This window comes from Panthera leo, chromosome B2 (assembly GCF_018350215.1).
Source record: "Panthera leo isolate Ple1 chromosome B2, P.leo_Ple1_pat1.1, whole genome shotgun sequence".
NCBI lineage: Eukaryota > Metazoa > Chordata > Mammalia > Carnivora > Felidae > Panthera > Panthera leo.
Window position 1 is genome coordinate 150,800,403 of NC_056683.1, and position 21,011 is coordinate 150,821,413.

The following is a 21,011-nucleotide window of genomic DNA, read 5'->3' on the forward strand; positions in this document are numbered from 1 at the left end:
GGCCTCCCTCCCTGGGTCCCCCATGGCCTCCTTCCCTGGGTGCCTCGTGGCTTCCCTCCTTGGGTCCCTCGTGGCCTCCTTCCCTGGGTGCCTCATGGCCCTCCTCCCTGGGTCCCTCATGGCCTCCCTCACTGGGTCCCTTGTGACCTCCCTCCCTGGGTGCCTTGTGGCCTGGGTCCCTTGTGGCCTCCCTCCCTGGGTCCCTGGTGGCCTCCCTCCCTGGGTCCCTCGTTTTCTCCCTCCCTGGGTCCCTTGTGGTGTCCTTCCCTGGGTCCCTCGTGGCCTCCCTCTCTGGGTCCCTCGTGGCCTCCCTCCCTGGGCTCCTCGTGGCCTCCTTCCCTGGGTCCCTCACAGCCTCCTTCCCTGGGTGCCTCATGGCCTCCCTCCCTGGGTCCCTCGTGGCCTCCCTCCCTGGGTCTCTCGTGGCCTCCCTCCATGGGTCCCCCGTGGCCTCCTTCCTTGGGTGCCTCATGGCCTCCCTCCCTGGGTCCCCCGCGGCCTCCTTCCCTGGGTCCCTCGTGGCCTCCCTTCCTGGGTCCCCCGTGGCCTCCTTCCCTGGGTGCCTCGTGGCCTCCCTCCCTGGGTCCCTCATGGCCTCCCTCCCTGGGTCCCTCATAGCCTCCCTCCCTGCGTCCCCTGTGGCCTCCTTCCCTGGTTGCCTCGTGGCCTTCCTCCCTGGTTCCCTCGTGGCCTCCCTCCCTGGGTCCCTCATGGTCTCCCTCCCTGGGTCCCTCGTGGCCTGAGTCCCTCGTGGCCTCCTTCCTCGGTGGCCAGGGGTCTCAGCCTGCACCCCAACTTGGCTCTGGCCTGGTGAGCTCTCTGCGCGCGAGTGCATGGGATCCTCTCCCTACGCCATCAGAACGTGGGACAGCCACAGACGGAAATGCTGTGGACATCCAGGCGGTAACTGTCAGGCTTTGCCGAACCACGGCCTCTGTCACGGGCACCGGGGGCTGCGGTGCAGCCTGGGGACACGGCCACGGCCAGTGCACAGACGGGATCTGCCCCCGCAGAGCTCCGCGTGGGGGGCCCACTTGGCTGTGCGCTCCAGGCCGGCCCCACGGAGGGAGCAAACCACTTTGCGCCGCTGGCTTCACTGGCAGGGACGTCCCCCCACGACGATGGGCCGGCTGTGAGGCAGAGCTTCCGGGTGTGTCCTGTCTGCCTCTTGTCCTGCAGGTTCTCCTTCGGGGCCCTCTGTCCCTGTGTCGTCCCGACCGCCACGCTGCTGGTGAGAGGGGACACGAGCCGAAGGGCGGGCCGCGGGCCTCCAATGGCCATGTCTGCAGTGGGGGCGGGGGGGCGGGCGGAGCCATTGGGGCCGAGCAGCGGCCGTCGGGGCCCAATGGCTGGGGATACACGACTGTTTTCCGTCCAACTAAACGCTGCTCCAGGGCAGGGAGAAACATCGTTTCAGACAAACGGAGACAACGAGGCTGGATTTCGAGAGACGAGTCTGAACCTGGGCGGACTACACGCGTGTGGCCCGTCTGAACAAGCCGCATGGGAGGTCTGCAGGCACCGAGGCGAGCCGGTCAGAAGCACCTGCCGACGGGCCACGGAGCGCCTCGTTCCAGCCTTTCGTGTGGCACCTCGTGGTCACCCTGGTGCCCTCCCTCAGTGTCGCTATTACCCTCGGCTCGGCGGCGGGGGGGGGGGTGCTTTCTGGCCAGGTGGACCCCGAAGGTCTGAAGATGCCCCCTCTGAAGGTGTCGAGGAGGCTGGTGGACTCTGCGGGCCCGGTGGGAAGGGAAACGGCCAGCGTCCCTCCGACAAAGGCAGTGTCCTCAGAAAAGCAAACACGTTCCCAGGCAGCGCTCGCGAGGAGGGCTCCGTCGGGCTGCCGAGTCACGCGTGTGTGGGTTGAGATGCCCGAGCGTGGCTTCGAACCGGCGCCACGGAGCCCGACGCAGGGCAGGTGCGTGGCCCTCGCTTCACCGATAATACCCGGAGGCCACGTGCCAGCCACCGGACCCCTCTGCGGTCGTTTCCACGTGGTCGCCGGTGTTCCTCTCCTCAGCATCGGGCACCAAACGCACGGGAGCCTGGTGGCCACGCCGGCGTGTGTGCTCGTCCCCTCTGAGACCCGGTGCCGTGAGCTCTGGGTCCTTGTCGGCCCTCCGTCCCTGAGGTGCAGACCCGACTCTTCCAAAACGAAGTTGCCGCTCCCTGGACGTCGCCTGCCCCTGCCACGGCGTGCACCCTCGGCCCCGTCAGGGCTCCCGCGCGTGGAGCCCGCGACCCCGGGGGCCTTGCTCTGGGCGTGAACAGGCACCTTGCGTGCAGCTCGCCCATCCGGTGCTCCCGCTGCTCCGAGCGGGTCCACGGGAAGGGCGGAGGGGAGCCTCCGGCTGCTTTTGAACCCCAGCCCTCACCCCCTGCCCCCTCCTCACCCATGTTCTCCCCACACTTGGAAACGGGTTGTTTCACAGGTGCAGGGCTTCCCGATAGTATTAGAAGCCTGTCATCCAATTTGCTAGCTCTGCTCCTAAACCGTTCGAGAAGATAACACAGATTTACTCTTCTGGTAGGATCCGAGCTAGTTGGGGGTCAGAGAGCAACTTTTGAGACGGTCTTGCCTTTTCGAGCTTGAGAAACAGACGATGAACGGTAGTGTGTTAACCAAATCCTGCAGAGCCACGCCGAGCCCGGAACAGGACAACGTACTGGGATGAGACGGACGAAGCGCCGGGGCTGTTGTCTGCTGGTCACCGGGGAGCACGCGCAGGAGAGTGTGCGGAATCTTGCCGTTTCATACGTCGTATGGAGCACCTTGGAACGGGTGGGCTGCGTGCAGCGGTGAGAGACCGCTGTGCTCACGGCGGGCAGGACCGAGGAGGAGACACTCCGTTCTGGTCTAGAGCCGAGCCGTGGGGTTCAGGAAGTACTTCCTGTGAAGGGAGGTGGGGATCCTGCCCAGCTGTGGCCGGTCCCCCTGCAGGGGACCCCCGGGGTCCTGCATTTGGTAACTTGTCTGTTTCTCCTTTTTCCTCAGAGAACAAGAGAGAGACAACAAGACCATGAAACCGTTCAGATGATGACGTTCACCAAGAGTTGGCATCACTGGCCGGAGAAGGTCTCAGGAACTCACCTGCCCCCCGAGGCCACTGTCCCCCCTACCACCCCAGCCACTCCGTGAGAGGCCCCGAGCGGCCCCGCAACCCCGCCCCCGACGTGATTCCTGACCAGGCATCTTATTTCCCGGTAGCCGGCAGGAAAAGCCGGCTGACCCTCTCCGCTCCCCCTTTAGTGACCGTGCCGCCGCCGCCGCATCCGAGCTGGGCTCGCGACATCTCCTGTCCACTTCCACGTCGCCAGTAGAGGTCCGCCAGGCAGAAATGGGCAACGATACTACCTTTCTGCGAACTTCCCACGTGGTCCCGGCGACCCGCGGCGTCCCGGGAGAGGACCTGCCGGAGGCCGCAGCGGGGCCTCCACTTTGGACACCGTCTCCTTCCCCGTGTCACGTTTCCCGCAAGCACGCGCTAGCGAACGCGTGAAGGAGGGATCCTGTACAGAGCGAGGACCCAAGGTGGAGAAACAGCGTCCCGAAGATGCGTGTTGTGCTGAGTTCCGACGCGAGACCCTCGGCCCACCGGCATCCTGGCCGCTTTCTGTTCTAGAAAAGTCCATGACTGTGAGTTGGCTCAGGTAAGAATTTGGCATCCTCTGGATTATTGGGACATAAAGATGAGGAAGCCCGGAGGACTGACGTTAGGACTGGTCGCTCTGTAGACAGAACTCACTCTTCACAGCGGCAGCTCGGGGTTCTCTGGGGGCCTGAGGACTGGACGCTTCGTCACCGGCCTCTTCCCACACGTCAGCGCTTCCCCTCCCTCCGACGTTTGATGTTTCCAAGGTGCCAGCCGGACCTTATACATTCCTCCAGTTGGCCGACCGCAGGGGCAGCAGGCAGCAACCCAACACACAACAACACACCGCACCTTACCACACGTCACCGCATCTCATACAACGTGCTCCACTCCACCTCACCGCGGCTCAACACGACACCTCACAACACCACACGGCGCCTCGCCACGCCTCACACGTCTCGCCACACCGCACAGCACCTCAACACACAGCACCTCACCACACCTGAAACAACAGACTACACTTCACCACACCTCAACACAACACCTCACCACACGACACCTCACCACACGTCACCACGCAACGCCTTATTACCGCGCGGTGCCTCACCACACGACACATCACCGTACAGCATCTCACCACATCTCAAGACACGATACCTCGCCCACCTCACCACAGCCCGTCACCCAACAGCACACAACACCTCAGAACGCATGACCTTACAACACCTCACTGCACGACACCTCACCAAACCTCAAACGACACACCGCACCTCACAACACACCGCACACCACACTACATCTCGCGGCGCATCGTACCACACCCGTGAGATGACGCCATACGAGACCTCGCTACGCTCACAACGGCACGGCACAGCACGCCGCACAGCACGTCAGCCCCCGCCCCGTGCCTCTCCCGACCCCAGCCCAGCGGTGCCCCGCCTGAGTGTACAAGCTGGGACCGCCGGGGTTCCCCCGGAGGAGTGATGGCAACCTGCCCAGCTGGAGGGAGAAACAAATGTTTGTTTGGACAATTTGCATCCGCTCCTTCATTCTCCTTCTTCAAACCGGATAGAAGAGAGCTCTGTATAATATACACAGAAACTCCTGTTACTGGTGAGATCTTAAATATTTATACCGCGTACAAACAATGCCAAGGAATTCCCTCCACGCCATATATTGACTCGATAAACATGGGGCCATTAGGTAGCGTTTGTCTTATTTATACGTGACAAGTTATTGATTACAGTGGAGTGAAATCTGAAGGCCAAGATCGCAAGATCAAGATTTTTATATACAACATGCAGTTGGGTTTGGCGACCACGATAAGCTGGGAGGTTGACGTGCCGCACTGCTAATCTCCGAGGCCACAGATGTGCAGACCCGGGGAGCCTGGGCCTCCTTGTGTGGCTGGAGGTGGAGCAGCCCAGCCTCGCTCGAGTGGGGGCGGGGGGAGCATCCTGTTCCGCTGACACGGCGGCGGGACCCACCCCCAGCACCCGGGACGCCCGGGGTCCTGAAGCACCTCCCGCGTGTCCCCCGTCGGTGACTTTCTGGATTCGTCACAGAAAGGCGAATCGGGCGGGATGGTTGTTACCCCTCTTTTCTGCTCCGCACCCCGCCCCGGCCAGCTCTGGGCCCTCGGCGCCGTTTCCCTTCCGAATGCTGCTATCGTTGAGAATAATAGGAAAGCAAACACAGCGTGGCTTTTTTCCACAAAAGAGTGTAGACATTTCAGAAGAACATGTTTCATTTTATTATTATTTATCTCTGGGAATAAAGAATACCTCCAATAAGCCAAGAGAAAACACAAAGACCAAATTCCCTCCCACTCTCTAGTCCAGCCTCTAAAACGGTCTTCCTCAGGCCTCCTCCAGCTTCTTAGATTCTGGGTGACCGAGTTTTCAGGCCGTTTGGGTTCAGTTTCCAGGGAAGGTCAGACAGAGCCCTTGTACAGTAGGTTCTGGAGAAACGTGAACCGACGGGGGTAAAACGTCTCAGTGAACAGCAGAGGGGCAGGAGGGAATCAGCACACGTGGACACAGGAGCCCGGTCAGAACCGTCGGCGACAGCCTGCCCCCCTCTGACCTTGCTCACTGAACACGCCGACTTTGACATTCCAGCTGGGACAGAAGTGTGTGCGGGGGACATCGTTCATGACCGCACCTCTGCATCCTCGGTGCCCTTCGGTCCCGTCCGGCGGGGTTCGGTGAGGCCCAAAGGGTGAGGGGCTGGCCCACGCCTCGCCGGCCACCATCTGACCCGCGCGCTCTGCCGCTGGCCCACGCCTCCCTGGCCACCCTGTGCGCGTGTCTCCCAGCTCCACGCCGAGCGTGGCCTTAAACGGTCTGCGAGGCATCATTTCCACCTGGGAAACTGGGCACTGGTCTGAATCAGGGCCCTGTCTTCTTTCCAGACAGCGGACTGTGAACATTCACTAGCTCGTCACTGCATCTGACCGTCTATCTTCCCAACCATGGAGCCACTTTCTCCGCCAACCCTCCATTTAATCCAGCCCTGACGGTGAGATGGAGCCACTCGAAAATGATCAGGAGAGGCGCGGAATTAGGCCGAGCAAGAACCGACTGACGGGGACGCGGGCGGAGGGCTCCGAGAGCAGCATCTGACTGGATTTTGGTGACTTTTCCTTCTCCATTTATTCACAGCCGTCTCATCCACACCTAGGTCTTTTTCTGTGACTTTTCCCTGCACTCTTTTCAAAGCACTCGGCTTAGATTTTGTGGACACGATGACTCTATCTTCACGCACGGATTGGATCGGGATGAGGCCCACCTAATTAAATCATGCAGTTAACGCTAGCGAGTCTGACGAACAAGCGTCTGCGCTCTCGTGTGCGCAGAGCTGGGCCAGTGGGGGCAGAGCGCGTGTCCCCTCAGGAGCGGAAGGCCTGCCGGACTCCGGGACACGGGCGAGAAAGCCTCTGTTGCGTTCAGTGCCTGCCACCTGCCTCCGGGCTCTCCGCCGCCTCCCTGGGGTCTCTTGGAACCTTTTCTTAGGTTGGGGAGAACCCCACTCCCCTGAGCCTCAGCCTACCAAGCCTCACGCTTTTCTCCAAAGCTCGCAGGTTGACGGGAGGGAGGTGTGTGAGTGTGAGGCCGAGGCCGCAGCCCCGGGGCGGCCGAGAGCGCCTGCCTGCACGCCCCAATTTCAGAAAGAGTTTCCGCTGACTGAGGAGCCCCGTTTGCCCCTTGGGCAGGGACAAGGGACCCGCGTTGGGCCGGTTGGAAAGGCTCTTCTGGCCTTGGACTCTAAAGCTGAATGATACCAGGAAAGAAGAATAAAGTCTCGAGTGGATTTATTCTAATGTCAAGGCCCCCTCAGTGTGGGCTCAGAGCAAGTACGGGGGGGCCCGGGCCACAATGCTGAAATCCTGGAAACTTACAAACTGAGTTAACAAGCTGGTAAATAAAATATTTCTGCCTTTCTACATTGAAAACTAGAGATTTGCAAGGAAAATTTAAAAAATGTATAAAATTATGTTTATTTGATAAAAATTGTAAAAATAACAGAGACAGCTTAATTCAATTATTATTGTGCCTGTTTGGGTATCCTCTTGGTGGGTTGTTAACGTTTACATTATATGAAACTAGAGGTGTACAGAATTCATAAAGTTTTACATAGTCTGCAAAAGCTATGTTGTTAAAAAATCACGATTTTCCTGTTATTTATGTTCTATTGCCCTTAAAGGTCTAATTTACATCACAAAATAAATTAAATATAAAGAAACAATAAATTAAAAAAATTTGTCTTAAAATATGTATTTCTTTGAAATATTCAGGATTCTATTGTAAGAATAGAAAAATGCAAATTAATCATATTTAATTAATATCAAAATTTTGATTCAAATTTAACTAAAGCCAAATCTAAATTTAATTTTTAAAAATTTCAATTAGATCTTACCAAACATTTTGTAAAATCAAACTTCATACTTAGCCACCTAGAACTGTCCATCTAGTGGCCAAAGAGTTGGTATCACGCTTCAGCCGTGTGTTGACCGAGAACTTCCAATTTACCGAATTGTTTATACTGTATCCCGTTCCTTGCTGCCCGGGCCATTGTAGCCAACACTGAACCAATTCCCGAGTTCCAGGCGCAGAATCCAAAAGAACGAGGAGCTGGATTCTTGGTGCTGTAGACAAATAACACTGTGCCCTGCGAGGCTCTCCTGTATTTGGGAGACAGAGAGAACAGACCTAACATGTTAATTTTTCTTCTTTCTTACCTGAGTTTTTCTGCTGCTTCAATTAGTACTTCCCCAACTACCTGCCATGAAAACCAGAGTTTTCAAAATTTTATTTTCTATTTGTTATCCCCTTTTGAAAAGTGCAATAAAAATGAGTTCCTCCAAAAATGAAATGAAAAAAGACAGAAAACACCAGCTCCTGTCTTTTGTCGGCTTCGACAGACATGAAATTGCCTTTTCAAACGTCCTTAGCTATTCCCAAGGGCCTGCCCTCAGTTTCTCTGCTTCTCTGTCATGGTCCAGTGGGCAGTGTCCACCCTGTGGCAGGACACAGCTGCCTTCGTGCTGGCCGTGGGGCCTCAAGCTTGTTTGTGAGGGGAGCAGGTATCTAGGGCTTAGGTTGGGCGGGACTTGACCCTCGGTGGCACAGGTGGCCACGTTTATTCCACACAGGTACGCGTCATCCTGGGTTCCTGACATGCCGGCACCCCGGATATCTGTGGGGTCTCCCTTCCCCTTTCTAGTCCTTGGCCACCGGACTGTGTTCTCAGAAGCTCACTTTCTGTTGAAGAGCTCTGCTCTGGCACACGGAATCACACCCAAAATGGGCCCAATACTGGGTGTGGGGGACATACTGCTTGTTCTCGGCGGGGCAGCCCTGTGCGAGGCTGGCCTCATGGAGAGATTCCCGTGGTCTTTCTGTGCTGCCTGTTGGTGCTTCTCAAGGCAAGAGGGATGTCCTCTCTGAGCTGACTTCTCTGGTTGTCTGTCCCCTTCCTGGGAAGTGAGGCCTGTGTCCCTTCCCAGGGCAGATCATTCCAAGCTGATGGTTTCATGTCATTTCCGTTGACGAATCTCCTTGAGAAAGGCGGCTTGTTGCCTGCACAATAATTCAAAGTGAAAAAGCCAGTATTTGCAGTTACTTTTTGTAAAACACTTTTTTCATGTAAAAGAGTGGGGGCGCCTGGGTGGCTCAGCTGGTTAAGCGTCCGACTTCAGCTCGGTCATGATCTCGAGGTTTGTGGGTTTGAGCCCCGCGTCGGGCTGTGTGCTGACAGCTCGGAGCCTGGAGCTGCTTCGGATTCTGTGCCTGCCTCTCTCTCTGCCCCTTCCCCGCTCATGCTCTCTCTGTCGCTCTCAGAAAGAGATAAACATTAAAAAAAAAAAAAAAGAGTGTATACAAATGTACCTGTGCCTTTTGGGGAGTGGGCACTCTTGTTTTCAGGACATGGGCTGCGCAGGCTGCGTTTGCACGAAAATATCGGGAGTGGCCCGTGCCGTTGATGGGTTTGGAGAGTAGGACGTCCACGGCCCTGCATGGAAAACGCAGGCTTCCTCTTTGCTTGGCGTGATGTCTGGAGTCCCACTTGCTTAACTCCCAGCGGAGGTGACGGTTTCCACGTGGTGTGGAACTGAAGACGGCGTGCTGTGCACTCAGCAGCTGGCTGGGGCCGTGAGAACCCCGGCGGCAGGGTGCTGGCCAGGAAGGGTTTCTGCACGTGCATTCGTCTCCTCTGGCTGGGCAGCAGGGGCAGAGGCGGTGAGGAGGGGACCTACGATTCCAGCACGCGGTCCCTCCATCTCTGAGTACGAGGCCACCTGAGCACCAGCCACGGGCTTCCTTCTGCACACGGTGCTCCAGTCCCCCCTCGGGCCCTTGCGGCAGCCAGCCAGGGTGTGACGGGGCGTTCCTGCCCCTCAGCCCTACAAGAGGTGGCCGTAAAGAACAGAGAGATGGTGTCTCTGCTTCTTCCTCTTTTCGTATTTACTAGTAGAAAAATGGAGATTTACGTAAAATAAAAGAAGCATTTCTTCTCAGAACCGGGAAAAAAAATCCCCAGATGACATTGCCCAGACGCGCAAGCACCCATCACATGCTTTAAGCCTGCTACCTGGTATATTTCCTGGAAATAAAGCTTGAGATTTGGTGTCAGGCAGACCTGGCTGGAACCCTGCAGCTTTTCAGAGCCGGTGCCGTGTTCTTAGGGGACCGCTCGTCTCGAGTCCTTGGCCCAGGCCGCCGCGCAGCGGTTGGGGCGGTGGGTCACGGCCCCGCGGATGAGCTAAGTGACTGTAGGCGGGCCACTTCCTGCGGGTTTGCCTCTGCGGCGTGGGGTGGTCCTACCACAGAGTGTTTGGGAGGGTTCTATACAGAGACGTGTGTGGAATGTGACCCCAACCCATCATCAGGGGCCATTAGTCCCTTTGTGGTGATGGGGAAGCAACAAGCACACAGCATTCACTCAATAAATTCTTTTCCTTTCTCTCCAACTTGGTTAAACACCTGGTTTACAGGCCCTGATGCTCTCAAAACTGACCTCTGATATTTATAACCTACAGATACCTCTTGGTTTTCCCTCATTCAAGTTTATGTAGAAAGTCATTTTTTTTAAATGTTTATTTATTTTTGAGACAGAGAGAGACAGAGCATGAGCATGGGAGGGGCAGAGAGATGGGGAGACACAGAATCCGAAGCAGCCTCCAGGCTCCGAGCGGTCAGCACAGAACCCGACACGGGGCTCGAGCTCACAGACCAGGAGATCATGACCTGAGCCGAAGTCGGACGCTCAACTGACTGAGCCACTCAGGCGCCCCAGAAAGTCATTCTTAAATTATTTTAATAAACGATTATTGCACACCAGGTCACTCCGCCCCTGGCGTCCCTCCTGCGGGACCTGGCCTCTCGCAGGGACCTGCCGAGTGGCTGTGCTGCCAGGAGCACGGGAACCGTGAGCGGTGAGATCAGGGGTAACAGCCAAGGGGTGAGGCCAGAAGCTGCCTCCTTACGGGAGCTCTAGCGGCTGAAACATGAACGGTTCTGGAAGCTTTATGCTCCCTGATGTTTTTATGGGTTAATAAAGTAAATATCTCCTTTCAAAAAAGGATGTGTTTAGGAAGCTAAACTGTTCTCTTTTTTGAAATGAGTGATCTATTTTACAGAGCTTAAAAGTATGTCCAGCCCGCCTGCCGTAAATCCTTCCCTAGCTGTAATGGATAATGTAAGCAACGTGGCCGCCGGTTAAACAGTTCCCGGGGTGGCAGAGCCTGGCTGTTTGAAACGCCTCTGCATTCTAAACAGAAACAGATGTGTGAGCCCCAGAGCTGCGCAGAAGTCATTCTTCAAACAGTAGATTAAAACATCTGTCAGGGGAGCCTGGAGGGGCCCGCGGCAGCCGCTGCAGCTGGACCTGCCAATCACTGGCTTCCAGGGGGCGGTGGGAGCACAGAGGAGGCCAGGTGGGAGCATAGGAGAGCTGGGAGGGAGCACAGAGGGGGCCAGGTGGGAACACAGAGGGGCCGGTAGGGAGCAGAGAGGGGCCAGGAGGGAGCAGAGAGGGGGCCGGGAGGGAGCAGAGAAGGGGCCAGGTGGGAGCTCAGAGGAGCTGGGAGGGAGCACAGAGGGGGCCAGGTGGGAGCACAGAGGGGCTGGGAGGGAGCACAGAGGGGGCCAGGTGGGAGCTCAGAGGAGCTGGGAGGGAGCACAGAGGGGGCCAGGTGGGAGAACAGAGGGGCTGGTAGGGAGCAGAGAGGGGCCAGGAGGGAGCATAGAGGGGCCTGGAGGGAGCAGAGAGGGGATGGGAGGGAACACAGAGGGGGTCAGGAGGGAGAACAGAGGGGGCCAGGTGAGAGCACAAAGGGCTGGGAGGGAGCACAGAGGGGGCCAGGTGGGAGCACAGGGGAGCTGGGAGGGAGCACAGAGGGGGCCAGGTGGGAACACAGAGGGGCCGGTAGGGAGCAGAGAGGGGCCAGGAGGGAGCAGAGAGGGGGCCAGGAGGGAGCAGAGAGGGGGCCAGGAGGGAGCATAGAGGAGCTGGGAGGGAGCAGAGAGGGGGCCAGGTGGGAGCACAGGGGAGCTGGGAGGGAGCATAGAGGGGGCCAGGTGGGAACACAGAGGGGCCGGTAGGGAGCAGAGAGGGGCCAGGAGGGAGCAGAGAGGGGCCCGGAGGGAGCAGAGAGGGGTCGGGAGGGAACACAGAGGGGGTCAGGAGGGAGAACAGAGGGGGCCAGGTGGGAGCACAAAGGGGCCGGGAGGGAGCACAGAGGGGGCCAAGTGGAGCACAAGTGGAGCACAGAGGCGCTGGGAGGGAGCAGAGAGGGGGCCAGGTGGGAGCACAAAGGGACCGGAAGGGAGCACAGAGGGGGCCAGGTGGGGGCACAGAGGAGCTGGGAGGGAGCAGAGAGGGGTCGGGAGGGAACACAGAGGGGGTCAAGAGGGAGAACAGAGGGGGCCAGGTGAGAGCACAAAGGGCTGGGAGGGAGCACAGAGGGGGCCAGGTGGAGCACAGAGGGGGCCAGGAGGGAGCACAGAGGGGGCCAGGTGGGAGCAGAGAGGGGGCCAGGTGGGAGCACAGAGGGGCTTGGAGGGAGCACAGAGGCGGCCAGGTGGAGCACAGAGGGGGCCAGGTAGGAGCAGAGAGAGGCCGGTAGGGAGCAGAGAAGGCCCAGGAGGGAGCACAGAGGGGGCCGGGAGGGAGCAGAGAGGGGGTCAGGTGGGAGCACAGAAGAGCTGGGAGGGAGCACAGAGGGGTCGGGAGAGAGCAGAGGAGCTGGGAGGGAGCACAGGGGACCTCACACAGGGGAATTGGCTTCATCACATAAGGTGCTAATGTCTTAGAACCAAAGGAAAGAGGGCAGGTCCCTGCCTGTGGCCCAGCACGAAGGCCAAGATTGAGGGGGTCGGGACAGGGGTCAGAACAGAAGAGTGTGGGGGATGCTTGCAGCTGGAGAGTCCCTCCTTTCCTTGTCTCCTGCCCCTCCTCGAACACGGCCCTGTGCTGGCCAGCGTGTCCTTGTGCTGTGGCAGGAGCTGGGCGCGGAGGGGCCCTCTGGCCTGACATGGACCCTCCAGTCGCCCTGCGGGAGGGTGTGGGCGGGAGGGATGCCCCTTGGCGGGTGGCCTCCCTGCTCGCCGTGGGTCGCCTCCGGCAGCCTGAGCCGGCGCTGCCCTTGTGGGTTTGTGGGAAGTGGTTTCATGATGTCTCACGGCAACTGGTTCTACTTTTTCGTCATATCATGAAATTATATTTGGGTAGAAAAAGATACAGGGTTTCTTTTCAGTGTGTGATTTCTTGTTATTTAAATGATCAGCTGCTGAGACACCTTCATGCTGCCGTACTTTGAAGTCACACGCATATGGACGGGAGAACACGCTGCCTAGAATACGTGAGGTGCTGCATTCAGGGACGAGCCATCGAGTGGTGAGTGGCCCCGCAGGGGCTGGCGGTCTCTTCCCCAACGCAGTCCCCGGTGCCCCGGCTGTGGCTGTTTTATCCTCTGGTCTCGGAGCCCGCGCTCCCCTGGCCCCTTCCCGCATGCCACAGGATTAACTTGACTCTGATTTACGCGGACTTGTTGGGCCAGCTCTCCTCAGACAACCCCACGGTCCCCCTCCTGCTGGGTCTCCCCAGGCTTCTAGCACTATCTTCAGAAGGAGCAGCGCAGTCACTCCAGACGGTCGCTTCCCTCCAGACCCTCACGGGGTGAAAATTGTGCCATGATGGACGAAGAGGCCAAAATGCTTGCCAGACAGAGAATCAGATACATAGTGCTGTGGGGAGAACGTGGTCAGGGACTTAAGAGGCCTGCTCAGCCCTGCCATCGTTCCTTCCCCATGTCCTTCCCCAGTGCACCCTGCTCCCTCTACCACTCCCTTCCCTGGGTGCGGCTGGAAATGAAACCTAGAGGAGCAGTAGGTTCAGTCTACAACAGCTTCCAACCCTGGGGAATATTTAGGCCATATTAACAAATGCATAGGGTCCTGAAGAAAGGAGGTGATAGACCCATTTTACTCCGCACTCAGGCAACTGCTAGAGCATTGTGCTCAGCTGCGGTCCACACATAAGGAGGCACTGTCAGTTTCCTGGAGACCGTACTATGTTGTTCGTGTGCATCAAAGTGTCTTGCATACCCAGTGTAGAGTTGGCAAAGGGGTACTCATAACTCACTGTTCTCTATTCTTCTATCCAAAATATTCATCTATTGATGAAAATATGTTTTTGATCACTGGCTATGTGTGGGGCAATGTCATAGGTCCTGAGATACAATCGTAGATAAAAGATTTACAAAGATTTGCTGAATGAACATTAATTGCATGTTCAGAAAGAGACAGAGAGACAAGGACATCTATTTTAAGGGATTGGCTCATAAAATTGTGGATTCTGGCAAGTCTGAGATTTACAGGGTGGGCCAGGAAGAGTACGGCCCTCTGGAGGGGGTTCCTCCTTCCTCCACAGACCTCAGTTTCTCCCAGTGTCCCGGTGTCTCCCCCTGCTTGGATGCGGCCCCGCTGTGGGGATCATCCGCTTTACTCAAAGTTGGCTGACTTAAGTGTTGATCTCACCTGAAAATACGCTCCCGGTGACATCTGGACGGGTATTTGGCCAAACGCTGGTGCTATGGCCCAGCCAGGCGGACACGTGAGCCAACCATCCAGGGGTGTGATGGCTGTTGGTGAGTTTACAATAGTCAGCTTACATGGGAAGAGAATGGGGCATCCCACGCAATCCCAGGGGGAGCCAGGGGTGTCCCACAGCCTCCCATGGGATCCCAGGGGTGAGGGAACCGGGGCAGCCCACTGGGTCCCAGAAGTTAAACTGGGACCAGGAGTGGAAACCGTGTGGGTTGACTGAGAGCAGCTGAGGCAGGACCTGCAGGGTCCGGGGTCTTTTCGTATCATTTGTGAAAAGCTCCAACGGGCTTTCAGGCAAGGGCCGCACAGGCACACGGTCACCCCCAGAGGCCTCTCGGTGAGTGACAACCAAGGTGGACGGAACTTGGCACGGCCCGGGCCCAGAGGAAGAGGAGGGAGGGGTGGGCCGTGGGTGCCCTCCTCTGCGGTAGGGGTGGGGGCCCCTACTTTCCCTCCCAAATACCCTCTCACGTGATGACCCTGCAGGTCCAGACACACGCCCCGAGACGCCTCGATTTCCTGCGGAACTCTCCGGCCTTATCTTCTGCAGGTGACTCAGCAGGAAAGGCCCCCAGGGAAACGTGGGGCGGCATCAGCCACAGGGCCGCGGGCCCCACCTCCACCATCTCCCGCCTGCCCGCCCTCTCCCCTGCGCGGCACGTCCAGATGTCGCCGTGGGCCGCGGACCGCTTTCAACACGCTCAGCAGGCTGTGCTGACGCAGGGCTGCGCTGATCCTGCGGTCCTTCACTCCGAGGTGGGGGCAGCGTTGCCCGAGCAGGGGTCTGGACCCGTCAGAGGCTCTCAGCCTCCTCTCCGAGGAGCCCGTGGAGGGAAGGGAGCCTGCGGTGGGTGGGCCCTCCAAGAGCAGGGCCGTTTAGCCTGAACATCCGCCGCGGCCCCCCAGGCTGTGGGGCCCTGACTGGGCAGGCCGGGCTCTGGGAGCCTCCCGGCACGAGCTGGAGCCTGGGGGCCCGTGAAGCAACTTCACCCCGAGCATCAGGGCTCTGGGGCCACACCTCCTCCAGCAGGGCCCGGGGTGTGGCCACACCTCCTATGCTGGGCCACCCAAGCCCAGACGCCCGTCCAGCTCTGAACTCCGCTCCTGCCTGGAGCCTGGGGTCACTCTGTCACCCGCAGGGGCACCAGGGTCACTCGGTCACCTGCAGGGGCGCCACGTGGACGAGAAGGGAGAGATGAAAGACCCCACGGCCGGCCAGCGGCGCCCCCTGCCAGCAGTGTGTGTGGTGCCCGGAGTAGTCAGTGCGGTGACCTCAACCCCAGGCCCCTTGCCGCGGCCCCACTCCGTCCTGTGACCCCCACACCCGTGTTGCTGGGCACCTTCCCGGCCCCCTCCTCCTGTGCACACCCAGCCGCCCCCGCCCCCCGCCCCCGCCCCCAGCGGACCCTCCCCCAGCGGTCCCACCTCTGCCCACCCCTGTGCCCCGCCTGCTACCTGTGCCCAGGGCCAAACGGAGGTGTCCCACCTCTTTATTCTCCACAGAAAACACAATAGTATGTCCGAGCAGCGGCCTCTGCTTCCCCGGGCCTCTTCTCCACGCCAGTCTGCGGTGTGCTTCTGTGCCGGCTGCCAAAACCGCCCTGGTTATACCACCCACAGCTTCTTGTTGCCACCCTCCTGGCCCCTTTCTCACCGCCCCCCCCCCCCCCCCATTAATGCTGTTCTCACACAGTTCTCTGTGTGGCCTTCAGGACAGCAGAAGCCACATTGGATATTTGGAGATTCCTTCCATAGGGAATTACTTAGAGAATCTTAGTAGAGCTGGAAGCCAGTGCAGAAGGCACTAGGCCCAGGGACTGGACACACTGGGGAACGCTGTCGTCCTTGGTGGGTCTCCCGGGGCCAGGTACCCACCCCTGGGGCCCATCCTTGGGAGCCCGCCCCCCCGGGAACCCACTCCCAGGGACCCATCTCTGGGGACCCACCCCCTGGGGCCCATCCTTGGGAGCCCACCTTCCCAGGAACCCACTCTTAGGGACCCGTCTTTGGGGACACAGCCCCCGGGAACCCACTCCCAAGGACCCGTCTTTGGCGACTCACCCCCTGGGGCCCATCCTCGGGGGCCTACCCCCCAGGAACCCACTCCCCGGGACCCATCTTTGGGGACCCACCTCCCGGGAACCCACTCCCAGGGACCCATGTTTGGGGACCCACCCCCTGGGGCCCATTCTTGGGAGCCCACCACCCTAGGAACCCACTCTTAGGGACCCATCTTTGGGGACCCACCCCCCAGAAACCCACTCCCAGGGACCCATCTTTGGGGACCCACCCCCTGGGGACCATCCTTGGGGGCCTACCCCTCGGGAACCCACTCCCAGGGACCCATCTTTGGGGACCCACCCCCCGGGAACCCACTCCCAGGGACCCATCTTTGGGGACTCACCCCCTGGGGCCCATCCTCAGGGGCCTACCCCCTGGGAACCCACTCCCCGGGACCCATCTTTGGGGACCCACCCCCCGGGAACCCACTCCCAAAGACCCATCTTTGGGGACCCACCCCCTGGGGCCCATCCTTGGGAGCCCATCCTCCCAGGAACCCACTCCCAGGGACCCACCCTCATTGATGCCGCTGAAATGGGTTTGCATGCTGTCCACTTTCTGACCTTGTGTGGTGTCTACACTGGCAGAGTTGCCCTGGCATGCTGCCTGGAGGGGGCCTAAGGAAAGTCACTTTCAGGTTGGCAACCCTGTGATCTGCTCCTGGAGCAGAGGGTGTGTGAACGTGGCAACAACAGACAAGGCCCGACACTGAGGTTTGGGTGGCCTCTTTCCTCCACTTCCCCGTTCCCCTGCGCAGTCCGTCCCGCGCGAGCAAACCTGCCGACAGGGGTCCTGCGGTCCTAGAGCCCCTTCCGTGACAGGCACATGTTTACGGCTTTGCGTCCGATTCCCCGGCCAGGTCCCCACAGCTGTCAGGTCGATGGAGTCCAAGGATCGTCACATGCGATGTGTCGGGAACAGACCTGTCCTCCAGGAATGTGCCTTCTCTGAGCGTCCTGGGCCCTGCTGCCTGTCGGAACTGGGGCCCCACCCCTGCGTCTTGCTTCCCGGCTCGCCTCCCTACCTGCACCCCCACCTGGCCAGGCCTCTCTCCCCACCTGGGTTACTTTGGGGGCTGGCTCCCACCCTCCTGGCCATGCCCCCAATGCCATCATGTCACTCCTCCGCTCGGAAGGCCTCCTTGGGTCACGTCACAGTCCTCAGGGTAAATACGGTGGTCCTGCTGCCTCTGCAATGTCCCCGTGCCTGAGGGCCCCCTACACCTACACTCCAGCCATACCCGGGGTCCCTGGTCCTGCTAACTGATCCTCGTCATCTGTCCATGCCCAGAAAGCACTTCCTGCAAGAACCTTCTCGGCCCCCAGCTCTGGGCGCACCTTCCGTGAACGCACAGCCCTGAGCGACCCTCATCGCTGAGCTGCTGTGCCCCGTGTACCCCGCCAGGCCCACGGCACCGCGGGCGGCCTCTGGGCGTCTCTCAGGCCCTGCACCTGCACCCAGCGCTTGCGTATGGCAGATGAAACTGATAGATGAATGTGAAAAGGAAAAAGACCAGGACCTCGAGGAGAATTTAGTCCATGTTACTCGGAGGAACAAAAGCGTCTTGTCTTGTGAGAGCATGCCCGCCTGTGCCCGCCCCAGGCTCTGCCTCCTCATCGGGTTTTCTTGAACTCCTGGACCGAGCTCCTCCCTCAGGCTTCATAGGGCACCTTGCTCAAGCCCACCGTGATGTGTCCCAAGTCGTCTCGAAAACAAGTCTGTCATCTATCCGTGTCTGTCTGTCTGTCTACCATTTATTTGTCTATCATCTCTTACTTATCTGCATCTACCTATCCATCTCTGTCCATCTGTCCATCATCATTATTCTTGTTACCGCTGTTACAAACCATCATCTGTTTAAAGCCTGTGTTCTCCTCTGAGAGTCCTAGCAAAAAAGTGATGGTGCTTGGCTCATTCTGAACCCACAGTGTCTCAGAAAAGCAGATAATCACTGTTTGTTTGCCGGGTGCCGCTCGACAAACACACTCCTGCTCCTCACATCGTTTAGGGGCTGCCGTGGCGGAGAGGACTTGTATGTGACGCGCATCCTCTGAAGGGGTGTGGCCAAGACCTGCAGGTGAAATCCAGGAACTGCGTGGCTGTCAGCGGTCTCCAGAACCGGAACGTTCCTCAGGGAGAGCGTCCCACCAGGACCATGGGGCCTGCTGGAAACAGTCCAGAATGTGACGGAAGGATGACCCAGGTGACCTTGAAAATGTCCTCCAAAACTGAGGAGGAGCCCCTCGCTGGCGGGAGAAGGGGTGTCTCCTGCCACGCCGGGGCTGGCCACCGCCACGTCCGCTCCTGCCAGTCCTCCTGGCCTCGCACCCCTAGGCCTGCCGGGTGAGCCGCTCTCAGGACACCGCCCTGCCGGGGGCGGAGCGCGGGGCCAGAGGAGCGCCCACTGACACCGCGGTAGCTGACACAGCACTTTACAGTTTGTCTGGCCCTCTCTGTTGGCCTGTGAGGGAGGGCACACGGGACACTTGGCTGGATTTCCCGCTGAGGCAACAAGCTCAGGAAGGCGTGAGTCGCCGGTGGGGCCCCGGCCTCGGGGGGCCCCCGGACGGCTCTCCGGCAGCACTTGGGGCAGCACCTGTGCCCTCCTCCCCAGCCTCGCACCCGGGCCTGACCTTTCCGGAACGGGAGGATCCGACATCCGTCAGGTCAGGTGTTCACAGGTTCTGGCCGTGTTCAGTGCCCTCGCCGAGAGGCCGGCTTCTGGGAGCCCGGGCTTCCTGTGTTCAGACCGCCGGGCTTGGCCCTGGGGGGCAGCTGTGGTTGTTCAGCCGGCGATAAAAAGGGGAAACAATGGGGGGAAGTGCCCAGTGACCTGCTTTCTTTCTTAGTTATCACTGAGAAAATACTCTCCGACACCGCGGGGAATGCCCGGGGAGGCCGCCGCAGGGAGGCGGGCCGGGGACGCCCGCTCCGCCCCGGGCCAGGTCACCGGCCGGCCTCACGCACCGAGCCTGCTCTGCGCTGGGAGCCGTCCAGACGGGCCCGGACGGGAGGCGGTTGTGCGGGAGAGTTGGGCTCGAAGTCAGTGGAGCACGCGGGTTTCATCTCCGGGACCGTGCAAACGCTTTGCTCGTCTCCCGGAAGGCCACGTTTCTGTTCTCCCATCCAGACAGCTTCCTAGAGCCCCACTCAATGTGCCCACAGACCCTGGGGACTTGGTGGCCCTGCCCTTTCTCAGGCACCTGATGGACACCCGGCCCCCCTCCCTCCGGCCGCCGCGTGTTGTCCCACGAGGCTCCGCAGGTGCAGCACTCCCTGGGCCCGGGGCAGTTCACGTGGCACAGCCAGAGCCTGGCCTCCAGCTCCGGGCCGACCAGCCGGTCGCTCTCCCTGGTGCTGCCTGGGCGCTGGCATGCCACCCAGCCCGGGGCCCGGGTCTGCCTGGCGCCGGGCTTCCAGGGGCTTGCGCTCACCGTGTGCCAACGTGGACGCGCAGGGAGGGCCTGGAGGGTCCTCCAGTGTGTGTGCAGGTGACGGTGATGAGGCGAGGGGGCCGGAGGGGCCGTGCCAGCCGCTTGCTTCACTGGCCCGGCTCAGGGGTTTCTCCGTCTCCCGGGCAACATGGGCGGCTCGGTTTCACCGTGTTTAGGGTAAAATCGGGCTCCTCCCAGGCCCGCAAAGTCCCAAGGGCAGCCCCGTTCCCTTCCAGCTGAGGCGACGGCCCTCAGCCTTGTCTGCGGCCGGGACACCGGAGCTCGTCCCATCCCGGGTCTTGGCGGGAGCCGCCCTGCGCGGCTGCTCTGACGGCGCCAGCGGCTCTATGCTCACTGGGTCCTGGCCCTCGCGCCACCTCATTGGCCTCAGCAGGCCCCGCTGTCCGTGGCAAGTCTGGTGTGTCCTGTATTTATTTCCCCCAACAACCACTTCCTGTGATCTGAGCGACCTCGTTTGCTTCTCGCCTGTCTGCTCGACCAGAGCCAGGCTCCTCGAGAAGGAGGAGTCCCTGAGGTCCCGTGCCTTGCTCTGTCCCCGCCCCCGGACCCCAGGCACAGAGTGAATGGCACAGGAGGTATTCGGAAGTGAGCCGGCGATTCGGGAGTACTCGCGGGTCTGGAGTTTGGGGGCCGGTGTGGGGGGAGGGGGAGGGTGGACAGGAGGACCCCTGACCTCCCTCTGCAGCGGGAAGACCTAGTTCTGCACCGTCACTGTGCAGTCTGGGTGCAGCGGCCGCTGGGTCAGGGCACAGAGCACTCGGGCCCCGGAGCTGAGAGCACGCTGGCCGTGCCTCGATGGCTCTGGGCTCCTCGGCTCCTGTCACGGCACACTCCTCGAGTCCCCAGTGAATGCCAGGGCCGTGTGACCTCCTCCAGGACAAGGAGAGCTCCCATGCAGCTCTGGGTGACCCGGGAGCAGTTGCTGAGTGAAGAGCAACCAGACAGACCCACAAAGCATCTCACACCACAGCAGACGTCACAGTGGCGCTGGCAGGACAAGCGTGTCCCAGCCACATCCAGCTCATTCTTCCTCCTTCCAGTCTGGCTCTGGGAAGGGGGGATTCCTGCATCCCAGAAGGTCACAAAAGTGCTCCTCGAGGGGCGTGAGGACAGAGCTCTGGTGCCTGGCGGTCCCAGCCCCTTCCTGTCACCCCGTGCATGTGCAGCCGGAAGGGTGCGTGTGCTTAGGGCCCCAGCTGCTGACCTGAAACAGGGAGGTGCCCGGGCAGCCTGGCCCTCTGGCAGCAACGTCTTCCCCGGCCCGTGGCTGCAGGACACGCTGTAATCTTCCC

At 59.9% G+C, this 21,011-nt stretch overlaps 1 protein-coding gene across 3 annotated transcripts; it reads left to right on the forward strand.

Moving 5' to 3' along the window:
* The first annotated feature begins 14,057 nt into the window (after positions 1 to 14,057).
* LOC122219236 lies at positions 14,058 to 18,429 on the forward strand. 3 transcript variants are annotated; one of them, XM_042937445.1, is made up of 4 exons: positions 14,058 to 14,244; positions 14,754 to 14,959; positions 17,124 to 17,429; positions 17,555 to 18,429. In XM_042937445.1, exons 1-4 carry the CDS (start codon positions 14,190 to 14,192, stop codon positions 17,639 to 17,641), a joined length of 654 nt encoding a protein of 217 aa, XP_042793379.1. In that variant the 5' UTR covers positions 14,058 to 14,189; the 3' UTR covers positions 17,642 to 18,429. The 3 variants fall into 3 exon arrangements, 2 of the variants coding, with proteins under 2 accessions (XP_042793379.1, XP_042793380.1); XM_042937446.1 differs by lacking the exon at positions 17,124 to 17,429; XR_006202327.1 differs by lacking the exon at positions 14,058 to 14,244 and having other exon boundaries at positions 14,699 to 15,050.
* Positions 18,430 to 21,011: the final 2,582 nt, after the last annotated feature.